The sequence below is a fragment of the Marmota marmota genome, unplaced genomic scaffold (genome assembly GCF_001458135.2).
Source record: "Marmota marmota marmota unplaced genomic scaffold, marMar, whole genome shotgun sequence".
In the NCBI taxonomy this organism is placed as follows: domain Eukaryota; kingdom Metazoa; phylum Chordata; class Mammalia; order Rodentia; family Sciuridae; genus Marmota; species Marmota marmota.
The window spans coordinates 19,151,590-19,178,031 of NW_025999999.1; the positions used below are offsets into that span (position 1 = coordinate 19,151,590).

Here is a 26,442-nt window from a genome sequence, read left to right on the forward strand (position 1 = left end):
CACTGAATATGCCTAATGAAGAGGGCAAAGTCTCCCTTCTCTCCCACAGATGACATTTTGGTTCTCTTCCCAGTGGCATCCTGTAATGACACATGATAATAAGAATGCCTCTCTCCCTCCATCTCTTAACCCATTCCATCACCACTCTACGAAGAACTTGTGCTTGGCAAGGTGCCCCTTCTGCAGACTCACTTGGCAAATCAGTTAGGTGGTCAGGGATTGTGGAAGCCAGGTAAGAGAATTCACTCCTGTCTGTAGATACCTAGGCGTGGATGCAGGGCAGTTGATCTCCCTGGATATGACATCAGAAAGTTCCAGTTACTCTAAAGTTGCTTCCCTCTATGATTTACCTGCCTATGGAGTTTGAAAGGTTCACACCAATGCTGACTCTGTGACACTTCTCAATTTATAGTAGCTCAAAGGCCACTTTGATTATTCCCAAAGGCAAAGTAGAGCAAAAATGATACTTTTTTTCACTCAGGGAGGTCAGCATTTATGGGACAGACTCAGATTCTCAAAATTGTTTCAGAGAATGGAGGTTTCTTTTATACCAGCTCAATCAGATTAAAGAAGGTCAGTTAAACAAACTACTTCCAAAAAGTCCCTGTTTTGAATTACTGCATTGAATGTGAACTATCAGGGTCCTGGATCTCTTAGCAAACATCAGAGAAGGGTTTCAAGGCTGTTTTGAGAAACATACTGTCCAACTATACGGCCTTTTCCTTCTGCAAAGATTTATCAAGGATCAATGTGGCTATAGACACCTCTGTTTTTGTTAAAATGCCTTTGGCCTTTAAGTTATCTGTAATAACTTTTAGGAAGGTCTAAGCAATTTAAAATAATATTAATGGAAAAACCATGATTCTCTATAGCATTTTCCCTTCCATTTTATCTAAATGGCTAGGAGTGAGGATTTGCATAATTTTACTTAGTTTTCTTCCCCCATTTTTGCCATAATCTGTGTTTATATAGAAGCCATAAATTTGCTTTACTAATGGAATTTGTTAAAATAATATTTTGACTTTGCAGAGATAGTTGTATTTTTCTGTTTATTTTAATGTTGAAACTTTTAAAATACTGTCATGAGCTTAGAGGAGCAAGAACATCATCTTGGAAAAGACTAAAATTCATTGCTTTAGTTGATAGCTTGTCTTTTAATATTCATTGTGGTATATCTGTGCTGTGTCATATTGTAAGCCTTGTATCTGTCTCCTACACTCCCCCATATTCTCACAAAAAAAAGCTATAGAAAATAATGACACACTGCCACCAAAAACTGTTTAATCTTGACTTAAATTTGTAGTGTAATTTCTTGAAAATGGGTATCTAAGATAAAAACAAAACAAACTAATAAAAAGCATGTGTGTCAGCTGTAATTTTGCCCAAATCTCCCAAGAAAGATAAGACCATGAAAGGTGAACTAATTTGTGTCTTGGGGAAGTGATCCTTTTAGGAGCTGAGGGGAGCTGGCGGTGGGAATTCCAAACAAGGTTTAAAATACCACAGGCTTCTCCAAGGGCATCTGGGGAGAGCTGAGTTGCTAGGGCTTTTGACACCAAGCCAGGGTGGCAGCTGTTTTTGTATTTCGTCCATCTTGTTCAAACAGCCACAAATATTGAAACCTGTTCAGAGATGATGTGGACCAAGATCCTGAGCCAGAAGCATAATTACGTCATCTCTCTCTCTCTCTCTCTCTCTCTCTCTCTCTCTCTCTCTCTCGCTCTCTCTCTCTCTCTCCCTGTAGCCTGTCCTGTTCTTGGGAAGGGGCATTAACACATTGGGAGTACAGTGGCACCTGCAGGATCATCTTACCTCGGTCACCCTCGTGGACACAGTGAACCAGTCACACTGATGCCAAGGTGTGCCACGGTGTTCCCACCCCAGTCTGACTTATCCCCACCCTGCCCACTGAAACCAAGTACTAGATGAGAGAGATGGAAGGAGGCAGACTTGTATTTCCACATACTTTAGAGTAAAGGAGACCTGAGACTTCTCTTCAGGATCCAATCCCTCAGCAGCACACAGCTCCATGGCACCTTGCTCCATTCCCATTCAAGCAGTATTGATCCAGCACCCGTCTTACTTGAGATAAATAAACATTGGGGCCTAAGAGTAAATACTCCCTATTTTTTAGGTATTCCCAATCAAAAGGAATAGTCAGAGTCATAAAGATAAAAATCATGCTAAAACATAAAGAGTTAGAAAACTAAATTTATGTAAACACACACACACACACACACACACCTACCTGCGTATGCTCTATTAGGCTGCTCAGAAATTGCTGGAGCTAAGATCAAATCTCAGCCTCTTTGCTTTGAGACTCACAGCCAGTTTCTTGACCAGTATGGCTGACATCATAGAAACTTCACCTAAGTACAAACCATAGCTCATATTATCAGTACAGTTCTGGCTCTTGTAGAAGAATGTCCACTCCTTCCCAAATCCTTAACTAGTAAGACTGAATGCACATTTCTAGTAAGTCCCTGACTTCACCACATGACAGCACATGTGACAGGGGACAACAGCCATGTCTGGGACCTTGCTGATGGCCTGCTATAGAAGGGCAGCTGCAACTATAAGTTTGTAGACAGAAGTGACCTTAGAAGCCACCTACTCCAACTTCCTTCCAAGAGATGTCTCTCAAGGGATGCTCTGAATTTCAAATCAGGAAAAGTTTGGGAGCCACAAACTCTGCTGGCTTAGAGTTGCCATGAAATTGGGAGCTATTTGCTGCAAACAGAAATAGGACCCACAGATTATAACCAGTTACTGCTGAGTCTTCCTACAGAGTCTGCAGCCAGTTTCAGTGGGGGTATCCCCACCAACCTAGTGTTCTGTCTTCTGCTCCATCAGTGACCTGCTTGGTTTTCCCTCCTCACTCTATTCTATCAAGGTGGACTCATCCACTCCAGGGCAGAGACTGCCAGATTCTATCCCCACCCCTAGCAGAGAGGTGTTGCCAGGAAGCAACATTTGCTAATGGCATTGGAAGGGTGTTGTGGACTTTTCTGACCCAATGTGGTCTAAGGAGAGATACACCATTTCTACCCTCTCATCTCCCACCAGCTACCTATGTGTCAATGCTCAAAGCAACCTGGGTCAAAGATGGCAGAAATATCATCAGTCTGCATCCTTGAATAACATATAGGCCAGAGTTGTGCCCCCTTCACACACTCTGACACCAACCAGGAACACTTTGCATTGTGAAAAATGAACTTCTATTTTGTTAAGCCATGGAGAGTTTAGGTTTTAACCTTTACACCAGCTAGCACTACCCCCACCCATGCCATTATAAAGTCTTCAGATCCCATCCATGCAGACAACTCCCAATTCTAGCCCTATGAGATAGACTTCAGTCCAGAGGCTCACTCCTACATATCCAATTAGATAGCCCCCATGATGTCCCTTAGGTCAGTTCTGGCTCTTGTTGAAGAATGTCCTAGAAGAATGTTCTAGACTTGCTAAGTCTAGAACCAAACAACTGAGCCACTGCCTCCCAAACACCCTGGGTGTTCCTTTTCATCATATGATGGTGAGCATCAGGGACTCAAGCCAGAAAACTGGGAGTTTCTCAGACTCCACCCTATTTTCATGCTCCATAGTAATCCTTTCCTAAACACCCACCTTGCACACCCCCTTCTCTCTCCTGATGGCTGCTTTCCCATCCAGTTTAATAACAGTAGCCTGGCTCCCTCCTCCCATTTCCTCCCATGCTACTGACAGGGTTTGTCTTTTTGAAATAAAAATCAGATCAGGACTCTACATGCCTTAAAGATTAAAACTCAATGTCCTGGTTTGGCATGTGAGGCCATCCTTTGGACCATTTTCTGCCCGCCTCTCTGGCTTCTCTCTCACCATTTTCTCTTGTTGTTCTGCCCACAGCAAAGATCCTGACATTTTCAAATACCTTTCCCTGCCGTGCTGTTGGACTTGTGCTCCCTCTACCCAGAACACACCACACCCTCACGCTAGGGTTGACTCAGCTCAGAGATCATCTCCCTTGGGAATCTTCAATTTCTACAATCACATTTGAGCTGTTGCCCCTGTCTTTCTTTTCCTCCTACCTCATCCCTCCCTCACATAATGTGTGACTGTGCAGTCCCTAGCAAATCTAGGAGCTCTTGCATCTTAGCGCCCTAGCTTAGTGTTCTTTAAGAACAACCAACTACAACTCTATCTGCGATATGCCCTCTATACATGCTCATGGATTTTACCAGTACTGTCATCCACTCCTATCTGCATACATTGATACAAAGTCCTAAGGCAACACCTGGTTTATTGTAGACTTTCAGCTAGTGTTGACAGAATGGGTTTTTTTTTATTATTATTGTTGTTGCTTTGATTACTATCATCATTAATTTTTGCCCTTGACCATACTGATTCCACATCTCTACTAGTTTTAGTTTTTCTTTTGGCTCAAATCCTGTAGTAGATTCTTGTGCTCAAGCTACAACTTTCCTCCCAGGACTGCAAAGTGAGCAGAGTGGGAGTCAAGGGCCCAGAACCCTGGGTTGAGGTCCCCCCACACCCCCCACTGTGTGAGCTCCATGGATCACTCACTAGCTCTGTGCCTCCTTTTGGTCATCTGTGAAACTAGGACAAAAATAGCTTCCTGACCCACTTCAACAGAATAGTTATGAGGAAAAACCTAGATCATGGTAGAAAAGCATTTTTATTAACTCTGAAAAATGTACAAAAGTAAATGATTGGTTGGTCGTATTTCCAATAGCATAGACATTAAGTAATGCTTTCTCTATGGAATGTTGTCACCCTCCATTGGGTCCTTATAGCTTTCAGCCATTCCCACATTCCTTAGAGAGTGGGTAACTGACGTAAGTGCTATATGTCTTCATGGGCACATCCTCAAATTTTTATCCCAGTCATCGAAATAACTTGGCCTGGAGAACTGAACATGGTGTCACCATCCTGACAATGCTGCCTGCATTGATATTGTCTTCGGGTCTCTGAGTCCATCTTTCTATCAATTTCCCCTTATTTGACATTCACCCCACAATAGCCACACTGGTTTTGGAATGAGTAAATGGATGAATGCTACTCCAGGATACAGTAAAATTTTCCAGTGCTCAGTTTTTTGTTTATTGCTTTCTATTTGGCTTTACCCTCTTACATGACAATATGAGGATGGTGATATGATGAGGGTGTGGTGGGGAAGGACAGGAACTGACATTTTGACCTCTTATGTGCCTGGCACTTATCTAAGCCTTTTACATTTAATCTTCACCATTACTTGGTCCAAAGAACACATGTGCTTGGCACCCTATACTGTAAGCTCCATGAGGGACAGAATTATTTATATCTTATCTGTCCTTAGGGACAAGAACAGTAGCCTGGCATATAGTCAGCTCCTAAGAAATAGTTGTTGAATGAAGCAATTTACTCTTCAAATGACTTTGATCTTTAGGACTTTGGAGTTTTCTGGGCACTTGTAATCCACTAAGTACCTAATTTTGTATAATATTTTATAAAATGCTTTCTCATACATAACTTCATTTAATGTAAAGCAACCAATGACATTTTATCACTAGAAACACTAAAATACAATTTTCTGCCAAATGAAACTAAAGTATGGACATCATTATGTACCACAAGAGTCCAGTTTCTTCAATGAATGATAAACACTTAAATTAATTCAAATTAAGGATGACTAGGGTTTAAAAGAAAGAATTATCATATATTAGAACTTTTTTTTTTACTGAAAGAAGAAAATACTAGAATAAATTGCCCCATTCTACTTAAAAAGAGGGAATTCTCAGTTGAGTGCCAAATTTATATACCAATGTGGAAAGGTAGCTACAAGGCTGATTCTTTGAGTTTATAAAAGAAAAGAAAAATGAAAAAAATACTTCAAACAAACCACATAAAATTTCCTAGTATGTAATTAAAATTAGAACTGATGAAATCTAAAAGAAGCTTAATTTGCTAGCAACCATGAGGATTTTCATTTCACAATGACTTGAGACAGTAATGGCCATGATCTACTTTGCATGTCCTAACCAATGGGGGAAGAGTTCCTATTCGAGAGTGTTCAGCAACATCACAGGAAATGGTAGATCAGGCGCCTGTGGGTTAGGATAGGATTACAGTCTCTACAACTTGAAGAGCATGTCTTTAAATGAAATTCTAAAATATTATGATGGGTTGAAGGCCAAGTACAACTTTATAACCAAAATATGATGGTCCTTTGTATTTAAACACTGGCATCTGCAGCCGTCATTGGTTTTAAGTAGGTTTTTAAGTAGGTTAGGGGAAGCATTTCCTAAAACTCTCAGACAAATATGACTAGTCCATTTGTCATTTTGGTGTCTTCAGCACATGAAGCATTTCAATTTTTATCCAACAATGTAACCTTTGGAGTTTTGCCTAATAATGACTTCAGTTGTGCTGGCCTTCCAACAGATAAATTGAAATGGAAATGCGTATTTTCTAATTATGCATCTAGACCTCGCTGTATATTGGCAAGGGTGGCCACACTGAATGTTAAATGAAGTCTGCACAATAGCGAGAGTCTGTGTGACATCAAAGTTTCCCAAAGTCACTTTCTTAATCATGTGAAGGATAGCCAGGACTCCGATCAGTAGTATGTGGCTATATACAATCAGAGGAAAAACATTTAAACATCCCAGCATGGTATTTCCATTTAAATCTGATTACAGTGAAATAAAACTGTAGCCATTAAAGGTTTAGAAGAACTACAAATACAAGCAGTAAAAGAAGACAGATAGTAAATGAGGTAGTAAAACATTTCAGCAGGGCAAACAGTTTATAGCGCTCATTCAGTCTTCCCGACGCAGACTGTGCAATTCACCACAGACCCCGCACCGTTCCCTGAACTCCACTTAAACCTGCAATTAACCTTTCACGCCTAATGAAGCTGTTTTCCTGGAAAATTAAAATATATAGTGGTGCCTGCTTTTGCAGAGACTTGGGAGGAGAGCATTTCAAAACCAATGACTTCTCTAAGGCTTTTGTTCAAATGTAAAATGGAAGTGCTATGTTTGTATAGAAAGCAGGAATGTTCTTTCCAAGGCAGTTTCATTTGATGTGCAGTATTTTATTACTGTACTTATTAATTGTTCTGCATAATTGTTAAAAAAAAAACACACATCAGTAATTTTATGATTAGATTGTTACTGCTAGAGTATTACGATTTCACTTCCATTAGGGAAAACCAGAGTTTTACTAACAAGAACTAAATTCCTGATGTTTTTCCTTGGTGGTTTTTGTTGTAAATTTAGCAATTGAAAAAGATGTATTTACCATTTAAATATTTAGCAGTTAGTCATTTATGTTTTTTCTCTTTAGAGACTATTTGCACCTGTTCAAAGAGATAACAAGTTCTTAAATTTTAGGAGGCAAATGTTGTTTTTCTTTTAAGAGTGTGAGTAATGGTCTGATTTGGGTTTGCATTGTTCTATCTATTTACAAAATAGTTGTGGTGACTTTTGGCAACCAACCTGTGACTACTGACTTGTGCCCATTTGCTGAAGGCAATTCTGGTGGTTCCAAGAGGACCTGCCTCCTTCACAGTTCACCTGCCCTGGGTGACCTAGAGCAGCCACCTGCTTGACAAAGACCAGTTTGACACCCCCAAGAGGCCATGGAAGATGGAATAGGAAATAGAAGATGGACTTTCTTTCTTACGTGGTTTATACTTCATATTTAAATAATCTAAATGTCACAGTGTCTGGTATTTAAGAATTAAAGGTACAAAGAGGTAAAGTTTATAATAAATTTTTAAGCCCCGGCATTTTTATTGAATCTACCGGTATATTTTGATGTAAATTCTGCTAGCCTGCAGCGTCTGTGCATCATCTTGACATGGTAAATGAAATTCCTTTAGACCGCCAGTCTAAAATAATGAATTGTTCCCCCAGTTAATTGTATTGCTTTGATAACAAGGAACTATGCTAGGCCTAGAGAACACAATAAGTGGATTTCATCAGATGATTTGTGTGACGTTTTGAAAAATGATCTTCAGGAGTGACCTGATTTTAATGGAACTCTCGCGGCCTCAGCACGCGCCACTGCGCAGGATCTGGCTGGGACCAAGCGCCTCCTCCCAGGGCGCAAGGCGCTTGGGGTCTTGTCTGGAAGACCTCCCATCGGGAAAGCTCCTTGGGATGTCTAGCCAGGGAGAAAGAGCGCACCAGATGAAACTACTTTTAGGTTGCTTTTATTTTATCGATATGTATCTTTTTGAAAAATCCAGGAAAGACCTTAAGTTGCCCTTATCTCTTCATTGCCAGTGTGGAAATAAACCCAAGACCAACAAAATGGAAACAAGCAAAAGCTATTTATTAGGAGCTTGTTATAAAGAGGGAGTGAGCCACCATCGCTTGTGTTTTGGCAAACACTTGAGGTCAGACAGAGGCTTGGGAAAGCTTTCAGAGGAGCAGGCAAGCCCCAGGTGGGTCGAGATTGGAGCACCTGGCTCTGGGGAGCTGGAGGCAGGTTAACTGCAAGTGGAGCCTTCTGCTCATTTGGTTAGGTGTGCATTTCCCTCCCTCTAGTTGTCCTAAATTGGAAGTAGGGACAAATTAGGGAAGCTGTCAATTATTAAAAAAAAGTGCAAGCCATCTGGACACACCCCCCCCCCAAAAACCAGGGTTATTTTTTGACTTCATGGATTGTTACTAGAGATAGCAGTTTGAACTCCTGCTGGTCTGACTTATAGCAGGCTGGCTTCCTGGGATGGTCATTGTAGATAATGGGTTGGTTTTCTGAGCATGTCGCTGCTGACTGTGGTCAGAACTCTGTTGTTTTGTATAGTCTTGCCATTATCTGTATGTTCAGTCTCTTCCCCACATAGAGTTCAGTTAGGGATTTGGGGAGGTAATATTATCTTTTAAAGAGCTACTAACTTGACTTTAAATCAATTAAGAAAATTAGATTCCTTACAATAACAGAGTGTGCTGAGGGCAGTGGCAGAAATGACTTCCTCCCCCTCCCCCTGAGTTCTGCCCACACTTCGCAATTGGGGAGGACATGAACCTTGATTCTTGTAACCATGTCCTCCTGTAGGATGAAAGAGGATCTAGGAACTTCTGGATTGTTCTGGTTATTTTCTGTCTTTGTAAAGTTCATCATGTTTTAAACATGAAAATATGCAAAAATAATAACAAAAAAAAATTTATCCTCAAGTTGACATTCTAGGTAAGTACACACACAAGGTGGTTAGTAAGGTTATTGTGTTGTTCATCATTAAATTACAAGATTTATAAGGAAGGATAACTCATGATGGGTTACAAACTGATCTAGTAAAGCACTCAAGCTTAACTCTGAATGAAATTGTCATTTGACCCATCAAAAAGATAAGACCTGAGCAAGTGGGTAGGGAGTCCTCTGTGAAGGCACAGGGTGGACATTCACATACCACTGCCTTGGGGAATGGGCCGTCTCCCATCCACTTATATCCATTTATTCAGAACCTGAAAATGTGGTTGATTGTCCCATTTTCACAGGGAAAAGATAAAAAGCTGTCAAATAAAAAATCAGCATGATTTGCAATTTTATTTGTAAATTAAGAACTGAAATATGGTTTATGACTTCTGATTTTTCAGCTGAATGTGTCTCCAAGCTTCAGAATCATTAGTAAACCCAGGACATGTTGTGAGAGACACTACTTTAATTAGGCTTTGGACTTCGTATACCCTGAAATACACAGATACTGTGACAGCCTTGAATTAGCATAGAATTTCCTGTTTTGGCAACTCAAAACTGGTTACTCCTCTCTGGCTCTGTATCTTCTATAAGGAAAACAACATTTGCTGCCATATGTAAATGGAAAAGTATTTTTCAGAGCTTCTTTGGCCCAGGTCATGCAATAGTTTAATGAATAAAATGATTTCATCTTTGGATGTTGTGATCATTGAAATTAGTGTAAGTGGTCTCTGTGCCCATTAAAGGAGACATACATTATTTGTCATATTTGGCTGTCTCTGCGTAAAATGGTGCCAGGAACGAAAGAGCAGGAAATTGTAAGTTATGACAGAAGTATGCCAGGAGAGCTGGAGAAACTTAAGGTCTGCCTGGACTGAACTTTCAGTTAGCACAAACACAGTCTGTGATTTTTTAAAAAATTAATGCCCTTCACCTCCATTTTATAGAGCATAATTAATGTCCTTCACCTCACCATATTAATTTAAACTTGGAACCTGTGCTATCTCTCAGTATTTCAGGATAATATTTAATATCCTAGAAAAGTAAGCCACTCCACAGCAGGCCTTAAAAGGTAAATGTATACAATTATTAGGCTAGCCACCAATCATCATTAATTTTGTGAAACCTTCCCTCTGACACCATAAATTTCTCCTTCTCCCCCAATACCTTCTCTTTTGTTTCCAAATGTACTTGAGTCTACCTTTTCCTTTTAAAAGAACATGTGCTCATATAATCACATGCATCATCACATCATATCACTTGGGCTTGTTGCTTCTGCCAAGAAGATATGCCTGTATGTCTCTGTCCTTTGCTGAACACCTTAAACGAGGGACTTAATGTCTGCTGGCTACACTTCCTCCCACCCCGTGCCCTGCTCTACTGTCAGGCTTCCTTCCTCAGGCATGAAAATGGCACAAAGATCACTAGGGTCTTCTTTGAGGAGTCTTAACAGCCTGTCATCTGCAGGCCTTAGCCTGCTGGCCCAATGTGACACGTTTTTAAAGACTTCTTGATCTCTGCCCTCCCGACTTCCCTGACACCTGGGCTAGGCTGTATGACCTTCCTCTCTGTTGGCATTTCTTTCTATTCATAAATCTCTGGAGTTTTGTTCTTGCCAGATCCTATTTGAAGCTTACATAGAATAAATTGACCTACAGGGATAAAATAATTCAGTGACATCTTCTGTGGGGTTAGATCCAAAACAGAAGTCTTCATCTAAGAGCAACAGGTGGAGATGATGGCCGTGAGGGCTTGGGGTGGGTCAGCTCACTTGGAAGTCAAGCCTCCAAGACCTTGGAGAAAGAGAATGAGTCAGAAGTTCCTCAGTGAGCACTTCTTAGACAAGCCTAAGCAGCCTGGCCCTGTGATGTAGGATGGTGATTTGGGATATTTTGTTTTAGTCAAGAATGATGGGAATCGACAGAAACTGAAGTGGTCACTTGTAGCTATGCTAAGGCAGGGTCCACCACTGAACCATCGCTTGTGTTAGTTTAGTAAAGTCTATTGTCTCTGAGTCTCTAACTGAATGTTCCTGTCAATCAATGAGCAAACAAAGTAACAATTATTTACTATAACAACACAATGTTTTTTCAGAATTGCCTATGATTGCTGGAGACCCATTTTGGATCATATTCTGGCAATAATACCCACAGTCCTTTTCTAAGACATTTATTTAACTAAACTTCAACAGGTGGTCTTTCTTCCAAGTCCATTTGTGCATAGCACAGCTCTGCCCTCAGGGTGCTTTTTTGTTATAAACAGTTTAAAAGAATGAAATGGCAAGCCACTGAATGGGAAAAAATATTTGCAAAACTTTATCAGGTAGAAGACTGGCATCCAAAATGTACACAGAACTTTAAAACTCAACAATAAGAAAACAACCCAATTAAAAGTGGACAAAAGACATGAACAGATACCTCACGACAGAAGGTAAACAAATGGTAAATAAATACATCAAAGTATGCTCAGCATCATATATCATTAGTAATTTCAGATTAAAACAACCATGACACACTGCTACACATCTATTAGAATTGCTAAAATTCAAAATGAAGACAATAGCAAATGCTGGTGAAGATGTGGAGCCACAGGAACTCTCCTTATTGCTGAATGTAAAAAGGTACAGCCACTCTGAAAGACAATTTGGTAGTTCCTTACAAAGTTATAGGCTTCCCATGTGATCTAGCAGTAGCACACCTAGGTATTTATGAATTGAAAACTTATGCCCACATAAAAACCTGCACACAGACGTTTATAACAGCTTTATTCATAACTGCCAAAACTTGGAAGTAAGAACAATTAAGATGCCCTTCAATAGGGGAAAGGACAAATAAACCAGGGTACATCGTATAACAGAGTATTATTCATTGTAAAAGAAAATGAGCTATCATTTCCCCAAAAGATATGGAAGTACCTGAAATGTGTTTACTCAGCTTTCTTTCCCTATAATAAAATACCTGAGGTAATGAAGTTATAAAGGGAAAAGGTTTATTTTGGCTCATAGTTTGGGAGGTTCTAGTCCATGATCAGGCAGACTTCAGACCTGTGGTGGATGCTGCATGAAATGGCAGGGAGCACTTCATGGAGCAACCTGCTCATCTCATGGCCAGGAACCAGGAGAAAGGGGCCAGGGTCCCACAGTCCCCTTCAATGAACTCCTCTAGTGACCTAAGGACCTCCGACTAGGCCTCACCTCCTGAAGAGTCCACTGCTTCACAGAAGCACTACGCTGGGGACTAACCCTTTAACAAGGGGCCTTTGGGGACATTCAGTATTCAAACTATAGAAGGTGCATAGTTTTAAGTGAAAGAAACCAATCTGAAAGGCCACACTGTCGGATTCCAACTATGTACCACCCAGGAAAGGGAAAAACGGTCAAGACTTTAAGCAAAGATCAGTAGCTGCTGGAGGCTTTGAGGAAGAGTGTGATGACTCAGTGAAGCACTGGGGATTTTTAGGGCAGTGAAACTTTTCTGTGTGATGCTGTATGGGGGGGCACATGACAGTGGGCATTTCTCAAAACCCACAGAACTGCACAGCACAAAGGGTAAACCAAAAAGTCAACTGTGGACTTCAGTTGATGATCATGTATCAATATTGATTCAGTTTTTCTATAAACCTAAAACTGCTCCAGGTTTTTAAAAATCTTTGTATGAACTTTGTAAAACAATAAATATCTATATTAACAGTGAAAATTCTTCGTACATCCAGAGCTAATGTGTTCAGGCACAAAGACTAAGGTGTGGGAACACCACTGATCATGATGTTGGTCAAACACTGAACTTGACTGTCCAGAGTCAGTCAGCTAATGTTGTTAGATTCTTGTGGTCCAAGTGTGAAGCGCACATGACCAAGTTAAGCAATATTTTAGTAAACAGAAAACTACTTGATGGCAAATGATCAGGAAAACATTTCATAACTAACATAAAACAAGAGTGAGCAGGACCCTGGGCCATAGGGCTTGCCATTCAGAAATGGGGAAGCAAGCATTTAAATATTCTTCTCCTTCCCTTCCAGGTCTTGCTATTGCCAGTGCCCTCATAGATATTTCACAGCAGAAGCCTTCAGATAATAAAGACAAGACTTCAGGGGTCCGAAATCGAAAACACCTCTCCACACGTCAAGGAACTTGTGTCTGAGAATGGAAACCACTGCTGTATATTCTACGCTGATTCCCTTCACAACTGGCTTCCGTTAAAGCTGTCCTTTGGCCTCAGGTTTTATGGAGGCCAATCTTTGTAGGATCCAGGGCCCAAGTGCAGTTCCCTCTAAGTGGGCAATGTCTCAAGTGGCCAAAGAATGTTCACAAGTTTTATAAAAGTAACAGTATTGGTGGTCACAGGTGATAGGGTCAGTTTTTATGACTGTTAGGATTATCATAGCTGATGTTAAATTACTCTGAAAAAAGATGTATATTGTTTCTTAATGCAGATGAAAAATATGTAATTCATATAAATCAACTGTTTATATCCCAAGACTTTAAAGAAAGACATTTTATAATGCCTGAATGATGAGAATTGTACAGTTTTTGCCTCAGAAGCAAACTTAGGTCACTTGTATATGAACAGGAAATGAACAAATCACAATGACTTTAAATGCTGTTTTATCTTGTAAATGTGAAAGCAAGTTTTTGATTTAGTAGCATGTAGGTAAGATATTTAAATATTTCACACAAGACCATATCATGTTCAAACTCAATTTGAGAACATAACAATTTTCCACCTACCTGGAATGCAGACCAGAATGAACCGTCTGGATGGGTATGTGCAACTTCACAGGAGGTTTATTAGAATTCTGAGTGTAGAGGACATTCCTGTCGTCCATGCCAACTGCCTAAGTCATTATCAGAGCTGATAGAGCATGGAAAAGCCTGTCCAGCAATCAATTTTTCCCCTCCTTCCAAAAACAGCCTCTGATACCACAATCTGAGGAGATTGAAATTTAGTGTGCAAGCTTCTGCTCCAGTATGGTAATTTTCTAATTGCTTAGGAATCATTGGATCAGACCTAAATGATCTATCTGCATTTTTATAAGAACGTGTCATTTTCTTTGGACCTTCCTCTTCTAGCTGCTAGAGTTTATTTATCATTTACAAATATTATGAAATGCATTTTGAGATGACACCCCCAAATCCTTTCTGTCAGCCATTTCACATAGCATATACAAAGAGAAGAGCATTGCTGGGCAGGCCTCAGCAGACCCCTGTTTCTAACATGAACACACCGGTGTCGTGGGAGTGAGTCTCCAGTTCAAAATTAAGTCCACTGTTGGCCACGCGCAGCACATTCTTAATGATTCAAGATTCTGAATTATGGCAGAAAGAAAAATTAAAATAAAACAGATTTCATTTTGGAACATAGAATCATTTGTGTCCTAATACTGACAACAGTTCATTAAGCTCTGTAGCATTAACAGATCCAATTTGGATTTGCAGTTTTTGACTTTGGGGTGACTACAGAATATATAAGAAAAATGACAGAAATATCCAAAGCTGCTGTATGCAATATAGTTTTGTTTAACAGGAAAGTCACTCAAATCTAATTGATGTTTAGTACTGTATATGTACTCTTCATGTTCTTTGGATTTCTGGAAGGTAATGACACTTTACAGTTAATGCCTAGTTAATTGCATGCCATGGATGTACAGTAGCGGAATACGACCCTATTGTGAAATTAAATGTCTATTTCAGATGCCATTTATACATAGCTTAATTTGATGAGGATTGAATGTAATATATAACAGGAATGATCATATAATATGTAGTTGCATCTTATAAAAGATTGCTAGGTTGCATCTAACCATGACTGTCATTATTTTGATAATTAGGCACTTATGAATTATAGTATCTATTCCTTATGTTGGTATGATAATTTCGCTATTTTCCATGCATTAAAAGTAATGCAAATTCTTAGACTAATTTTAGTAATTTTATCTATAGCCTGTGGGGGTTTTAGGGGCAAGGGGCTGGCTGGTTGATTTCACTTCCCTATGATATTTTCTCTCCCAAAAAACAGTGGACTAAGTTTGTAAATGTCTCCTAAAACCAAAAAAAAAAAAATTAGCCTTTTTTTGGACCCTTTAAATGTTGATTTTTTTCATTTAAAAATAAATTGACAAAACTGGTGATTACAAAGCTATAATCATTTTAAAATAAAGCAGTTGCCCAATTTGTTTTGCTTGCTCACAATTGTCACTAAAGAAAGCTTACAGAATGAAAATACAAAAACATACAGACTTGTACATAAAATCTCTCTCAGCTCTATTTTTAGGAAGTCTAAGCAAATGGTATTACCATGAAAAAACTGTCAAGTTTCATCCACCTTGAGACCCATCTCTACAAACTTGAATTTTGGATAATTATGGGAGATGATGCAATACTAAAGTCATCCTGTACCTTTCTGGACCAAACATTGCTAACTCCAAGGCCAATCATGAAGGTATTCTCAATGTATCAAAGCTTTTCACAGGTAATAAAATTCTTTGCCCTCAGGTGAAATGGATCTAATAGACATCAAGGATCAAGAATAATCACTGATCTATGGCTTATTCTAGACCCCCCAACCCCCACATCCCAAATACTCAAATTTGGATGTCTTCATTTAAAAAATATCAAACCACACATATGTTTTCTGAAAAGTTAGCACTTACATTGACTATTTCTCTTGAAAACTTACTTTGATGGAATTCTGAATATTTCAGTAAAGAAGGACTTTGAAACATTCTTTAGATTTTAGAATTTCTTATTCTGCCAAGCATGAAAATATTTGGTTAAATAGATGAAGTTTAAAAAAAATTAACCTAGGGACACTTTGTGGACAACTGGAACATTTTTGTTAAAAAATAATCTGCTTGTGCTTAAGTTTGATTTAATACATTTTGGGAGAATTAAGATTCTCACAATTGCTTTAAACAAGTGAAAAGTTATCTTTAGTGAAACATAGAGGAGAAATCTAGATGATATATACTACAGTATTCTGCTTAATAGGAAAACTTCAAGTAAGACATCTTTAAATATGTAATCGATACTTGCTGTACTTCCCAATACTTCTTTTCTGTTGGTGTCAGTAAGATAGAGGTGACCGACTCTAGTCAATGCCATGGGGTCATCTAGAGAGCAGGCTGGTGGACAGCCTTGAAGTGTGTGGCACTGGGCAGGTTTTGAGTGTCCAGTCTTCCTACCTGTAGAGGGAGGTGATGGTGCCCACCTTTCAGAGCAGTTGTGACACCAGAAGACGACAAATTTGAGTCTCCCAGGCCAGCAGGCCCTTGATGCAGCCTGGCTGCTGTGAATCATGAGGCCCCTGGGACATTCTTCCCTGTGAATGGATTTATGGATCTTTCTATTAATTTTCATCCATCTTTTCACTGTAGGTGAAAGTTGGGTTTTTACAAAAAGACTTCCTGAAAATCCTATATTCCTAGGATAGAGATTCCTAAAAAAGACATTGATATTTAAGTCAATAGAACGTTGATTCTTCTAAGTCACTTGTAGCTGAACATTTTTTTTAAATGACAGTTTGATGACATTGGGACAAGGAACACCAGTTGTGGTCTTTCATGTACAAACTAGACAAGAAGGGGTCAGTCTTACATTGTGTTGCCATACATAAAATTATGATTTTGAAAGTATTTTATATTTTTTAGAAAAGTTCTAAAAAAAAAACAGAACTGATCATATGAACTAATTCAACTACTTACATTTTTTACAAAATTCACTTCCAAAACCCATTTGCTCTTTATTAGAGTGAGCTCAGAACTTACTTGATCATAAGAATCCCCTATTTTGTGCAGATTCCCACATTGGGACTCAGAAGGACAGGGTGGCCCTGGGCTGGTACTTCATAAGCTCCTCAGTGACTCTTACCAATAGGCAAATCAGGGACACACTGCACTGGGCCAGAGAGCTGCCTGTTAGAGCTAGCATTAGGAGTTCTTTAAATAATGAAGTTGTCATTCCAATTCAAAATGCTTTAAATAATTTCCCAAGGAATACCAGCCATCTGGTTGGTGTTCATCAGTATTTTCATTTAACATTTTAGTTTTATCAAATTTTTTAAATTAAGAATTAGAATCATAGCTACTATCAGGATACATATACACAGGTGTGCATGCCAGTGTTAACAGATTGTGCAAAAGTTCAAATCCGCTTCAAAAAGCCAAAACTTAGGATAGACCATGTTATTAGTCTGGAAATAAAAACATCATCAGCTCTTCCAACGCCCACTGCCAAATTCAATTTTGCTTTTTGTTTTTGGTTTTTTTCCCCCCCTTTACTCTTCCAAGATCATATGGGAGGAAACCCCTTCCCGACTAAGACTTGGTTATAAAAATTGTGTTATTGAATTTCCACATTCAGAATACATTTTTTCTGTCCATCCATCCCCCATGCTCTTACCTAGGTCTGGGCCCACGGCCATATGCTTGTGTTTACAGAGATTGTTCTGACTTAAGTCAGCTTTCCAGTGCAGCCACGGCACAGCCGAGGAGTTTTCTCCAAGGTCTTTGCTAACCTTTGCATTTAGTCCCCATGTGGCCGTTGGGGTCCAGTCCTCCTAGGAATGGTGCTGCTCTGCTAGGCCTCAGACTGATACTGCTGGGAAAGAGCGAGTCAAGGAGGACCCAGACCCTCTTCTCTCCACCCACCACAGGAAGATCAAGCCCCTAGGATCCCTCTTGCACTCTTGGGCAGGCCATCTGCCAGGATCCTACCTCTGGCCTCACCCTGAGCTTGGCTCTGCCTCTGCTCTCAGAGATAGAGTGGGGGTTCCTCCTGTGAGACCTGTCATGCCTTCCAGGGGTCAGGCTGGGGAAGGGACTGGGATTAAAAGGCCCATCCAACCCAGAGAAAGATGCCCAGCCTGGCTGGAGTCTCCCAGGAACTTTAGAAAAGATAGAAGCTTTGGGACAGACCTGGATGAAGATGTGCCCAATGTGAGTAGAGCTGAGGGCCACATTCTGGAGCCCTTTCCTCAGCCACAGTGAGCAGTAGCCATTCTGAAGCCCCAGGACTCGCTCACTCTCCTCCTGATGGTGGACAAGTGGCTCAGTTGACATTAGGAAATTTTAGCTCAAAACTGATTTTCTCTGTCCTGAATAGGTTTCTCCTAGAAATGCCTGTAGCCGATGTGAAGGGCAGGCATTCTTACAGCTGCAACCCAGAGCCCTTTGGATGAACATACAATTCCTTCTGCCAGTTCTAAGTGCTTCCTCCCTTGTACTTGGCCTGGGCAGAGCAGGCAAGACATTGTTGACCCTCCGCTTCCCCAGCCCTGTTGTGGAAGCAGAAAGTGTAATATTTTGCTTTCCAAACATAAAGCTTACCTTACGATTTTGAATGAGCTTCTGTAAACTAACACCCTCCCCACCACCCTCAGGCGCACATTCTAACCTGCCTGTTCCCAGCCTTTTCTCTCCCTTTTGTTGATGTGATTCTCCTCATTCAAGGACTGGATGTGAACAAGAAACCAGATTCCTCAAAGATCATGGCAGAAACACTGTATTCAACTCACCAGCAAAAGGTTTCGGCAGAAGTAGTATTTTCACTCAGGCAACAGAGTTGTTGAAGCAAAGCATTAAATCAGCCATGTGCATGGTCAGTTGGGGGATGGATCCTCCTCCAGAAAACCCACCCAGGAATGAGCATAAGCAAGAAAACTCTTGTAATAGTTTCTATGTAATAGCCCCTGTGACCCAAAGATATTTAAAATCTTGTGCTTTCCAGTAACGTAATGGGTATCTTAGAATAGATCCTGAGTGGGGACACTCCAATTTTAATGTAAACTCTAAATGCTAGCTCTGGCTTTTAATACCTTAGGCCAATTGTCTTAACCGTTTCTAAGTAAACTGGGATGAAAACACATACTTTACCTAAGTTTTATGATGGGTTTTGTTGTCGCTGGTTTGATATAGAAAATAGACCATAGGGAAGTGTTTTCTTTTACTTATGAAGAGATCTAAAATGCCAGTGAATCATGAGCATTGATTGTTCCCTTGAATTTTGGTTTTTTGGGGAAGCAGGGTTTGGGGGTGACACTAAACTTCATATATGTGCCAAAGCTCTCAAATAATTAAATTGTAACTGAAATCAATAATGTATGTGTGTCTAGTGATTTAGAGGTGTTCCCAGGATTGTTTTTCACAATTTCTATGACATGTTTAAAAAGTTCCCTTCCTCAACTTTAAATGGCCATTTTGCAGCAAATACTAAGAGATTTTGTTAGATTTTCTTTCCCATCATTCCACCCCTCTCCTGACCCTTCATTGAATAGTCGGCTCATTACCCCTCAGCTGCAGACTAGCTCATACCTCTATCAGTGCTTAAAAATAAATAAATAACATAAAATAGGTGTTGCAGCTCTTGGCTCCCTGGTGACAATGCACGCTGGCAGCAGTAACCTCTTCCTTTAGATCAGCCTGTTTGAAATACAATGGCACTTAAAAGGGAAGGCCAGCTGGAAGGACACCAGTAAAAACACTAGCGCAGCTTCAAACAATTTAATTTCATCCTGAAATGAATTACCTTTGCCATACAAATACATACAGGCAAGAAGGATATGATGCTTACCAAGTTCTTCTTAGATTCAGAACTCCTGGTCAATTGGAGCTCGTTGCCCAGTGCAGGTCAGAGAAGAAGGACTCCCTAAACTTCCATGTGCAGATGAACTCGTCAGAGGAGGGAACAAACTGAGCTCACAATGTCCACTCCTTGCTGATTTCTGAAGTGACAGCTCCATTTTGACCTTCCAATGTAAGAAAATGTATCAGTGTGGGTTGTTGAAGGAAGCACCCTTTCTATGGGACAACCACCAAATGGTACCATTTTGTTTCTCAGAAGGCTGCTTCTTTAATGAGCTTGTCAACCTGGAGATGGGTAATGACATACAAGGATGTATTATTTGTTTTTACAACATAGGCAACATTTTGGTGACATTCTTCTGAACAAGACCCAGAAGATGGTTATGTGGCAGCCTTTTTATTGGGAATTCTCATAGGTGATTATATCACTGAACCATTTTGGTTTTGCACAGTAGTGAACTGAGAATTCTTTTATAATCAAGTGGAATATCCAACAAGGCATATTATACCTTTGTGAGAATTTATTGGGGTAAAAATGATTTTTTTCCACTGTTTCAAAATATATACAACCATATCTAGAGTTCTTCTTAATTAATACAATTATTAAATTATTAAATCCAGTCCTCCAGGATTAATACGATTCACAGTAATATTCTCTTTTTTGGTGCGAATCACATATTCTTAATGGAGTCTTGATAATTGTCTTTATATTGTAGGCACTAAGGGACTATTCATAATATCTGCAAAGACTGCAGCAAGGTCAAGTTTATCATCTTGGCAGAATGCATGACAAAGCATAATGATTAATAACTTTTGCTAAGTTTGAAATTTAACTCTATTGGTGTAAAGTTTAATTTAACCTGTAAGACATGTCACTTCATGCTGCTAAAATTTAAATGCAAATTCTTCAAATTGTACCTTAATCACATTAATAAATAGAACAGATCAAAAATGGCAACACTGTTTGGGAATTGTATGTTTATTTGATGTGAAACGGTTTATAACCTATGCCATGACCAAAAATATCCAGGGAAATAGAAGAAATCAAACCAATTGTCAATTTTTCAAAGACTCAAGGAAGCATGATCGCGTGGTTAAAACGGAAAGTTGGCAAAAGTAGAATGAAACCATTTTCTTCTCTTCCCAGCAGAATGACCAAGTTTTGCCATGCTTATGTTCCCCTTGTTGCAGGATGAGAACACTGCTTCCTCCTGGGGGCTCATGAGGAATGTGTTTCCAGAGCCTTCAGAAGCTCGGCTACAGCCACAGCCTGGCTGTTATCAGAGGGCTCTCCCATGGCTCTGTGATAAGCAGTGACACTATGTCATCGAAACACCAAACCAAGAAAATGGCTTTCCAGTGACATTCCCACGGTTATTACTCCATGTTTTCCAAATTTTGAAGGTGGAGAGATGCAGCAGAGCCCACTGGCCCTCAGAAGGGGTGAAGGACTCTGTGCCCTTATACAATTTGAATTTCCATCGGCTGCTGAATTTGTGAAGTTTGCCACTTTGTCACTTTCTGTCCCATTGTTAAATGATAAAATTACTCTTCGGTACATAAGCATCTGAACTCCCATCAGGTAATTACACAAATGAAGAATTTCACACAAAGCACTGCAATTTGTATCAAAAGAATAGCTCACATGATTTCCCAATATCAGCATATGTAAAACATTTTTAAAGTTCTCAAGAAAATAATAAGCTACATTTTCCTCTCTTCCTGCTAGTCATTACCTAGATATTTTTCTCTTAGATAAACAATCTACAGTGTGTTTACTGAACCTTACATTGATATTCCCCAATAGTGTTTGCAACTTGAGTTTTTATTCCAGCAGCTACACGAAATGAGTCCACAGTGCAGAGCCGGCAGGCCCCTCTGGAACCTGAGATTATTTGTTCTCTCACTGTTCTAAAGGTAATTAAGGAGCATTGCATGTTTCTCAATTAATGATTTCTCATTCAACAGGGGATCTTTGATGCTAATTTGTTTTAATCAGGGCAGAGGCTCTGCTCAAAAACTCTAAACAATTCAGTGAAGAGGAACTAGGAATTTTTAATCAAGTGGAAGGGATTTAAATGCTATGAGGGAGGCATGGATCATACGCTTTCGATTCCTGTTCACTTCACTATGTTCTTTTGGTTTTATAAACCAATTCGAGATTATTAAAAAGAGCATATTGTATTACACAGTATGGTTTTTCTTTATGAATTTGTGTGTATATACAATGGATTTCAATTTCTCCCGTGGACAGCCGATTTACATTCAACCTTCACTTCTTTCTATATATAGAATATATTTATGCATGCATCTAATCCCCTTCATTATACTCACAAGTAAAAGTAGGAAATGTATATGTAAGCAAAAGAATACATATATGTAGCAAAAGAATGATGGAGGATGCATTATGAATGAGCATTAAATTTAAAACATTCTTTTCATCCCTTGGACAACCGTCTCTGAGTGGCTGTTCATAATTTGAGCAGCTAAAATCAATTTGTGCAGCTAAAATCAAATTGCGATACGTACATAGAAACATTAATGATTAGACCCTAGGTTTTAGTTTTTAGTTTTTTAAAAAGGTCTTTAGCACATGACTTTGCTTTATGAAAATCAACATTCAAAAGAGGGAAGTTAGAGTCGCTGTTTTTCTTTTCTAATGATCAGGTTTAGTCTTATTCTAATGTTTTCAAATCAATGCTGCTTTATAGAATGTCAGTCACGTGAAAACAAGGTTGACTTTTTTTCCATTCTCTACCTGAATGTAGAAAAAGCCCAACAAATGCTCAAGAGGCATAACTAGTTAAAAACTTCCGTTTCTCTAAATTGAAGTAAATGGAAAAATGGGCTTCTAAAAAGATTTTTTAAGCCAGTGGTTCTCAAACTATAGAGGCCACCAGAATCAACAGGGGGGGCGGAATCTCGTTAGAACACATGGCTGAGTTCCAGTCTCCAATACTTGATTCCATAAGGCAGGGTGGGACCCAAGAACTTTCATGTCTAACAAGATCTCAATGCTGGGACTCAGGATACCAATTTGAGAACTCTTGTTCTGAACAAATCAAGGAGGTCATGGTCTGGTTAGAATGCAGTACTGAGCAAAGAAGCTGCACTCCTCCTATATCCCAGCATTATCTGGTTCCACAGGTTCTCTGCCAAAAAGGAGGCAGGCCTCCGTATGACTCTGAATTGGCCTCCTGGATTTCTGGCCTGAGTCAGGCGGGAGTGGGGCAGGGGTTAAGAGGCAGACTTGCTTAATAGAGTTGACATTAGTGTCTGGATTTTAATTCATGCAGATCCCTTTGCAAGAATCACAGACATTTGAAAATGAACTTTTAAATGGAAATGGTGACCTGGTACACCTTACTAATGGAAAATGCCAGGAGTCAAATCGGCTTATGAAAAGCTACACCAGGATGTTCCCTAACCCTCTGGTTAAAAGAATGATTTGGGGCTCTGTGGTTTTGATAAGGGCCCTGGATAATTCTTTATTCGAGACAACAAACCTTCGTTTTTCACTATGCTATATGTTCAACATGGCTTAGCAATTAATTTTAACATCTATGCATGGGGAACACCTCTGAAGACACTAAATCTTTTTCCTTAGAACTTTTCTTTGTAAAGATGTTTAAATTACCTATCTAGAGCTTCAGAGGCAAGGCCATTCATAAAGCCTTTGAGGGGGCAGGTGCTCCTACCTGCTCAGGCCTAAAATGTTGCAAAATAGCCTTAGTGCACATAAATTGGACCCGGGTGTCTCTCAGCTGTAAAATCATCACACGCTGTGAAAGTTCAATTATGATGTATTTTGGTCTGTCAGTGTTGCTTTTTCTTTCTGACTCTCACATCATAAGGTAGTTTTGAGGATGGGGAGAACTAAGTTCTCATGTACCAAGTTTGAATGGCTCTTTAATTTCTTTTACCTTTTCCCTTAAAGTTAACTCATGAATATGGAATTAATTAGTAGACATGCAACCAATCAAAAGATGACCTTGTTGTAAAATACATCTTCTAAACGTTCAAATATTCAATAGCACCTACTATGGTCCAGGTTCTGTGCTGCATTATTTATCCTTCTACCATCATTAAGAGAATATTGGAGTCCTAGTTTCACTGAGGCTTAGACCATTGACCTGCCTAAGCTCACATGGTCAGCAGGTATCAGATATAGGAAAGACTCTCCCACCTCCCACCGTACGCTGCTTCCTCCAAACCTGCTGTGCTTCCTTGACATAATGCCTTCATCATAGGACGACAGGGAAAATGATGTGTGAAGCTCCTGCCATCCTTCCCTTATCATACTTTACAGTGACAGAAGCATTTTTAACAGAAGGGCTGTCTCCTTCTTTCTAATGAGCAACCTTATCTTCTGGCATTGTTCCCATGGGAAGGAAATGAGCTCTGTCTCTTCCCAATTCCAGGCCGTGTCCAGCTTTCAGATGCCCATGACCCACAGTACCCAGGGGTTGGCCTAGTTAACCACCCAGTCATCATCCTGCACGTTCATGGGCTGGTTTTAGACCTAATCATGTCATATTATTGGGTCACAAAAGTGCGAATGATCTAATCCAATGTGACTTTTGCAATTACAGGTTACATATTGATGTGATGCAATCATATTATTGGTATTCCACTTGAGAGGGATTTATAAATCTCCAGACTGTAGTTGCAATGTGTGGCTCAGCCTGGTGCAGAAACTCGTCAGCACAGTCGGTGGTCATGGCTGCTCTGGAGACTCACTGTGCTTTTCCCACTTCTGTGTTAAGCACAAAGCCCTTCTCCACTCTGCAGACCTTTACTAAGCAGTCAGCCCTGGCAAGCCCCATCTCTTACCACCGTCCTCCCCAGCACACACACACACACACTCTCTCTCTCTCTCTCTCTGCCTTGGAGAAATAAAGCCCAAGTTTTCACAGGTGCCCTAGATACTATCTGCATCAGGTCAAATTGCACCGCAGGTCACTGTGAGAGGCACTACAATTTTGTCCTTGAACTCTGTCTAGCTTTGCCATCATAAACACGATCTAGTCTCCGCTATATAGATTCCCTAATGACAGCAATTGACACACAACATATTTTGATTCAAGTGTGTTCAGGGGACGAGGCAGTTGGCTTCTTTTCTTATCCCAGCTTTGGTTTCCTCATCTGTCTAATGCAGGCCCTTTTCAGGACATACTGGGCTGCTTCTGCCTGAATTCTTACCTGGTGACAGTGCTACTGTGCTTTCCTGGCTTGGTGTGCCTTATGCTTTTGTGGAATCAGCTCTTAACAGATGGTGCTAGAACCTGTCACCTCAGTTCAGCTTCACAGGACATACATGTTCTCAAGATGGCACATGATCTTCCTGAGTGGTATTGACAAGGTCACAGAGCTTCATCCTGTGCTTTGGGGACTGCCTTGTTAAGCTCACATTGGCATCAGAGGGTATAGAAAGAAAGGGGTATGGCAAACTCCTCACGTTTTCTTTATCTTTTCCAACAGACAACCTTTGCACTCTTCAGTTAGTCTTTATTCACCACTGCCAAAACCCTACATTTTTATTTAATTTCTCAGAAAAGCCTAATTTCTGCCCAGAGGATAGCATATTGTAACTTGATTGTCTCAGCTCTATGTTGAAACTTCATTACCTCTAAGGGGACTTTATGAAATACATTCTTTCTACTCAGAAGATAAAATGAGATGTAGAGAATTCATAAATTATTTGGGCATCAAAGGATTCTGTATAAAGAACTGCCAGTTAACAGAGGCAGGGATGACAATGCCCTATAGGAACAGTCTTCTAAAAAGTTCGCTGGAAATATTTTTTGTGGTGGCCAACTCTCAAAAGAAAACACAGATTTAATCTATGGTTATCTTGAACAGCAATAGACCTTTTTTTTTTTTTTTTTCCTTTTGGGGGCCAAAATACAGGGTGATTCTCTGGAAAGCAGGGCTGTACCAATTTAGAATCTTGCAAACACTAGGAAACTAGTTTGTGTGTTTGTATGCAACATGCGGATTGACGTTGACCTAGATACATCTCTAAAATTAATTTAACGGCACTGCACTGGGCCTGACTAATACTCTAACAAGTGTTTCTTTCTTTAATGATGAGCATAAGCCCCGAGGGCCTCGTGTTTGATAGAAGTGACAGCTATGCCAGGCAGAGCTCTAGAGAAGTGTGCTGACTCAGAAACTAAGAGGACAGCACCGGATGGTAGGGGGTTGTCAGACAAATTAGGAGCCTTCTAGATTAAAAGTTATGTCGCTAATCAGTGCTACAGGCATCCTTTAACCAAGTCCCAGAGGAGGTAGTGATTTCTTTACAATTTATTTCTTAAAAGAAAAATCAGCATCGCACCTAAAATCTGCATCATAAAATGAGCCAAGGTCCTACTCCTTCAATTATTTGACATATTTTGAATTCCATGTCATTTGAATAAAGGAACCTATTTTTTTCTTCTTCCTCTCCTTTTTTCTTTCTTCCCCACTCAGCCTCAGGAAGATCCATCATGTTCCTGAAGCCGCAGAGGGCATTGGAATCTTTGTCTTTCAAATATGCTCAGAAATAAAATGGCAGATGTTTGTGTATTTCTAAGATATTGCATAATTAAGTCTGATACCAATGAGGGAATTCAAACAAACAATTCAGGAAGAAAAATAGGTATTTTATGTCTATTTGCTTGGGATTTTCTTTAAAGTAGTTTA

The 26,442-nt window shown here is 39.9% G+C and overlaps 1 protein-coding gene across 3 annotated transcripts in view; it reads left to right on the forward strand.

The window, feature by feature from the left end:
* The window catches only part of Atrnl1 (attractin like 1), a 708,669-nt gene extending 688,323 nt beyond the window's left edge, over positions 1-20,346 (forward strand). For all 3 annotated transcript variants that reach the window (XM_048807394.1, XM_048807396.1, XM_048807399.1), the window contains one exon: positions 13,198-20,346. In XM_048807394.1, the coding sequence (XP_048663351.1) occupies positions 13,198-13,319 (122 nt within the window). In that variant the 3' untranslated portion in view covers positions 13,320-20,346. The remainder of the gene's footprint in view (positions 1-13,197) is intronic.
* The last annotated feature ends 6,096 nt before the right edge of the window (positions 20,347-26,442 follow it).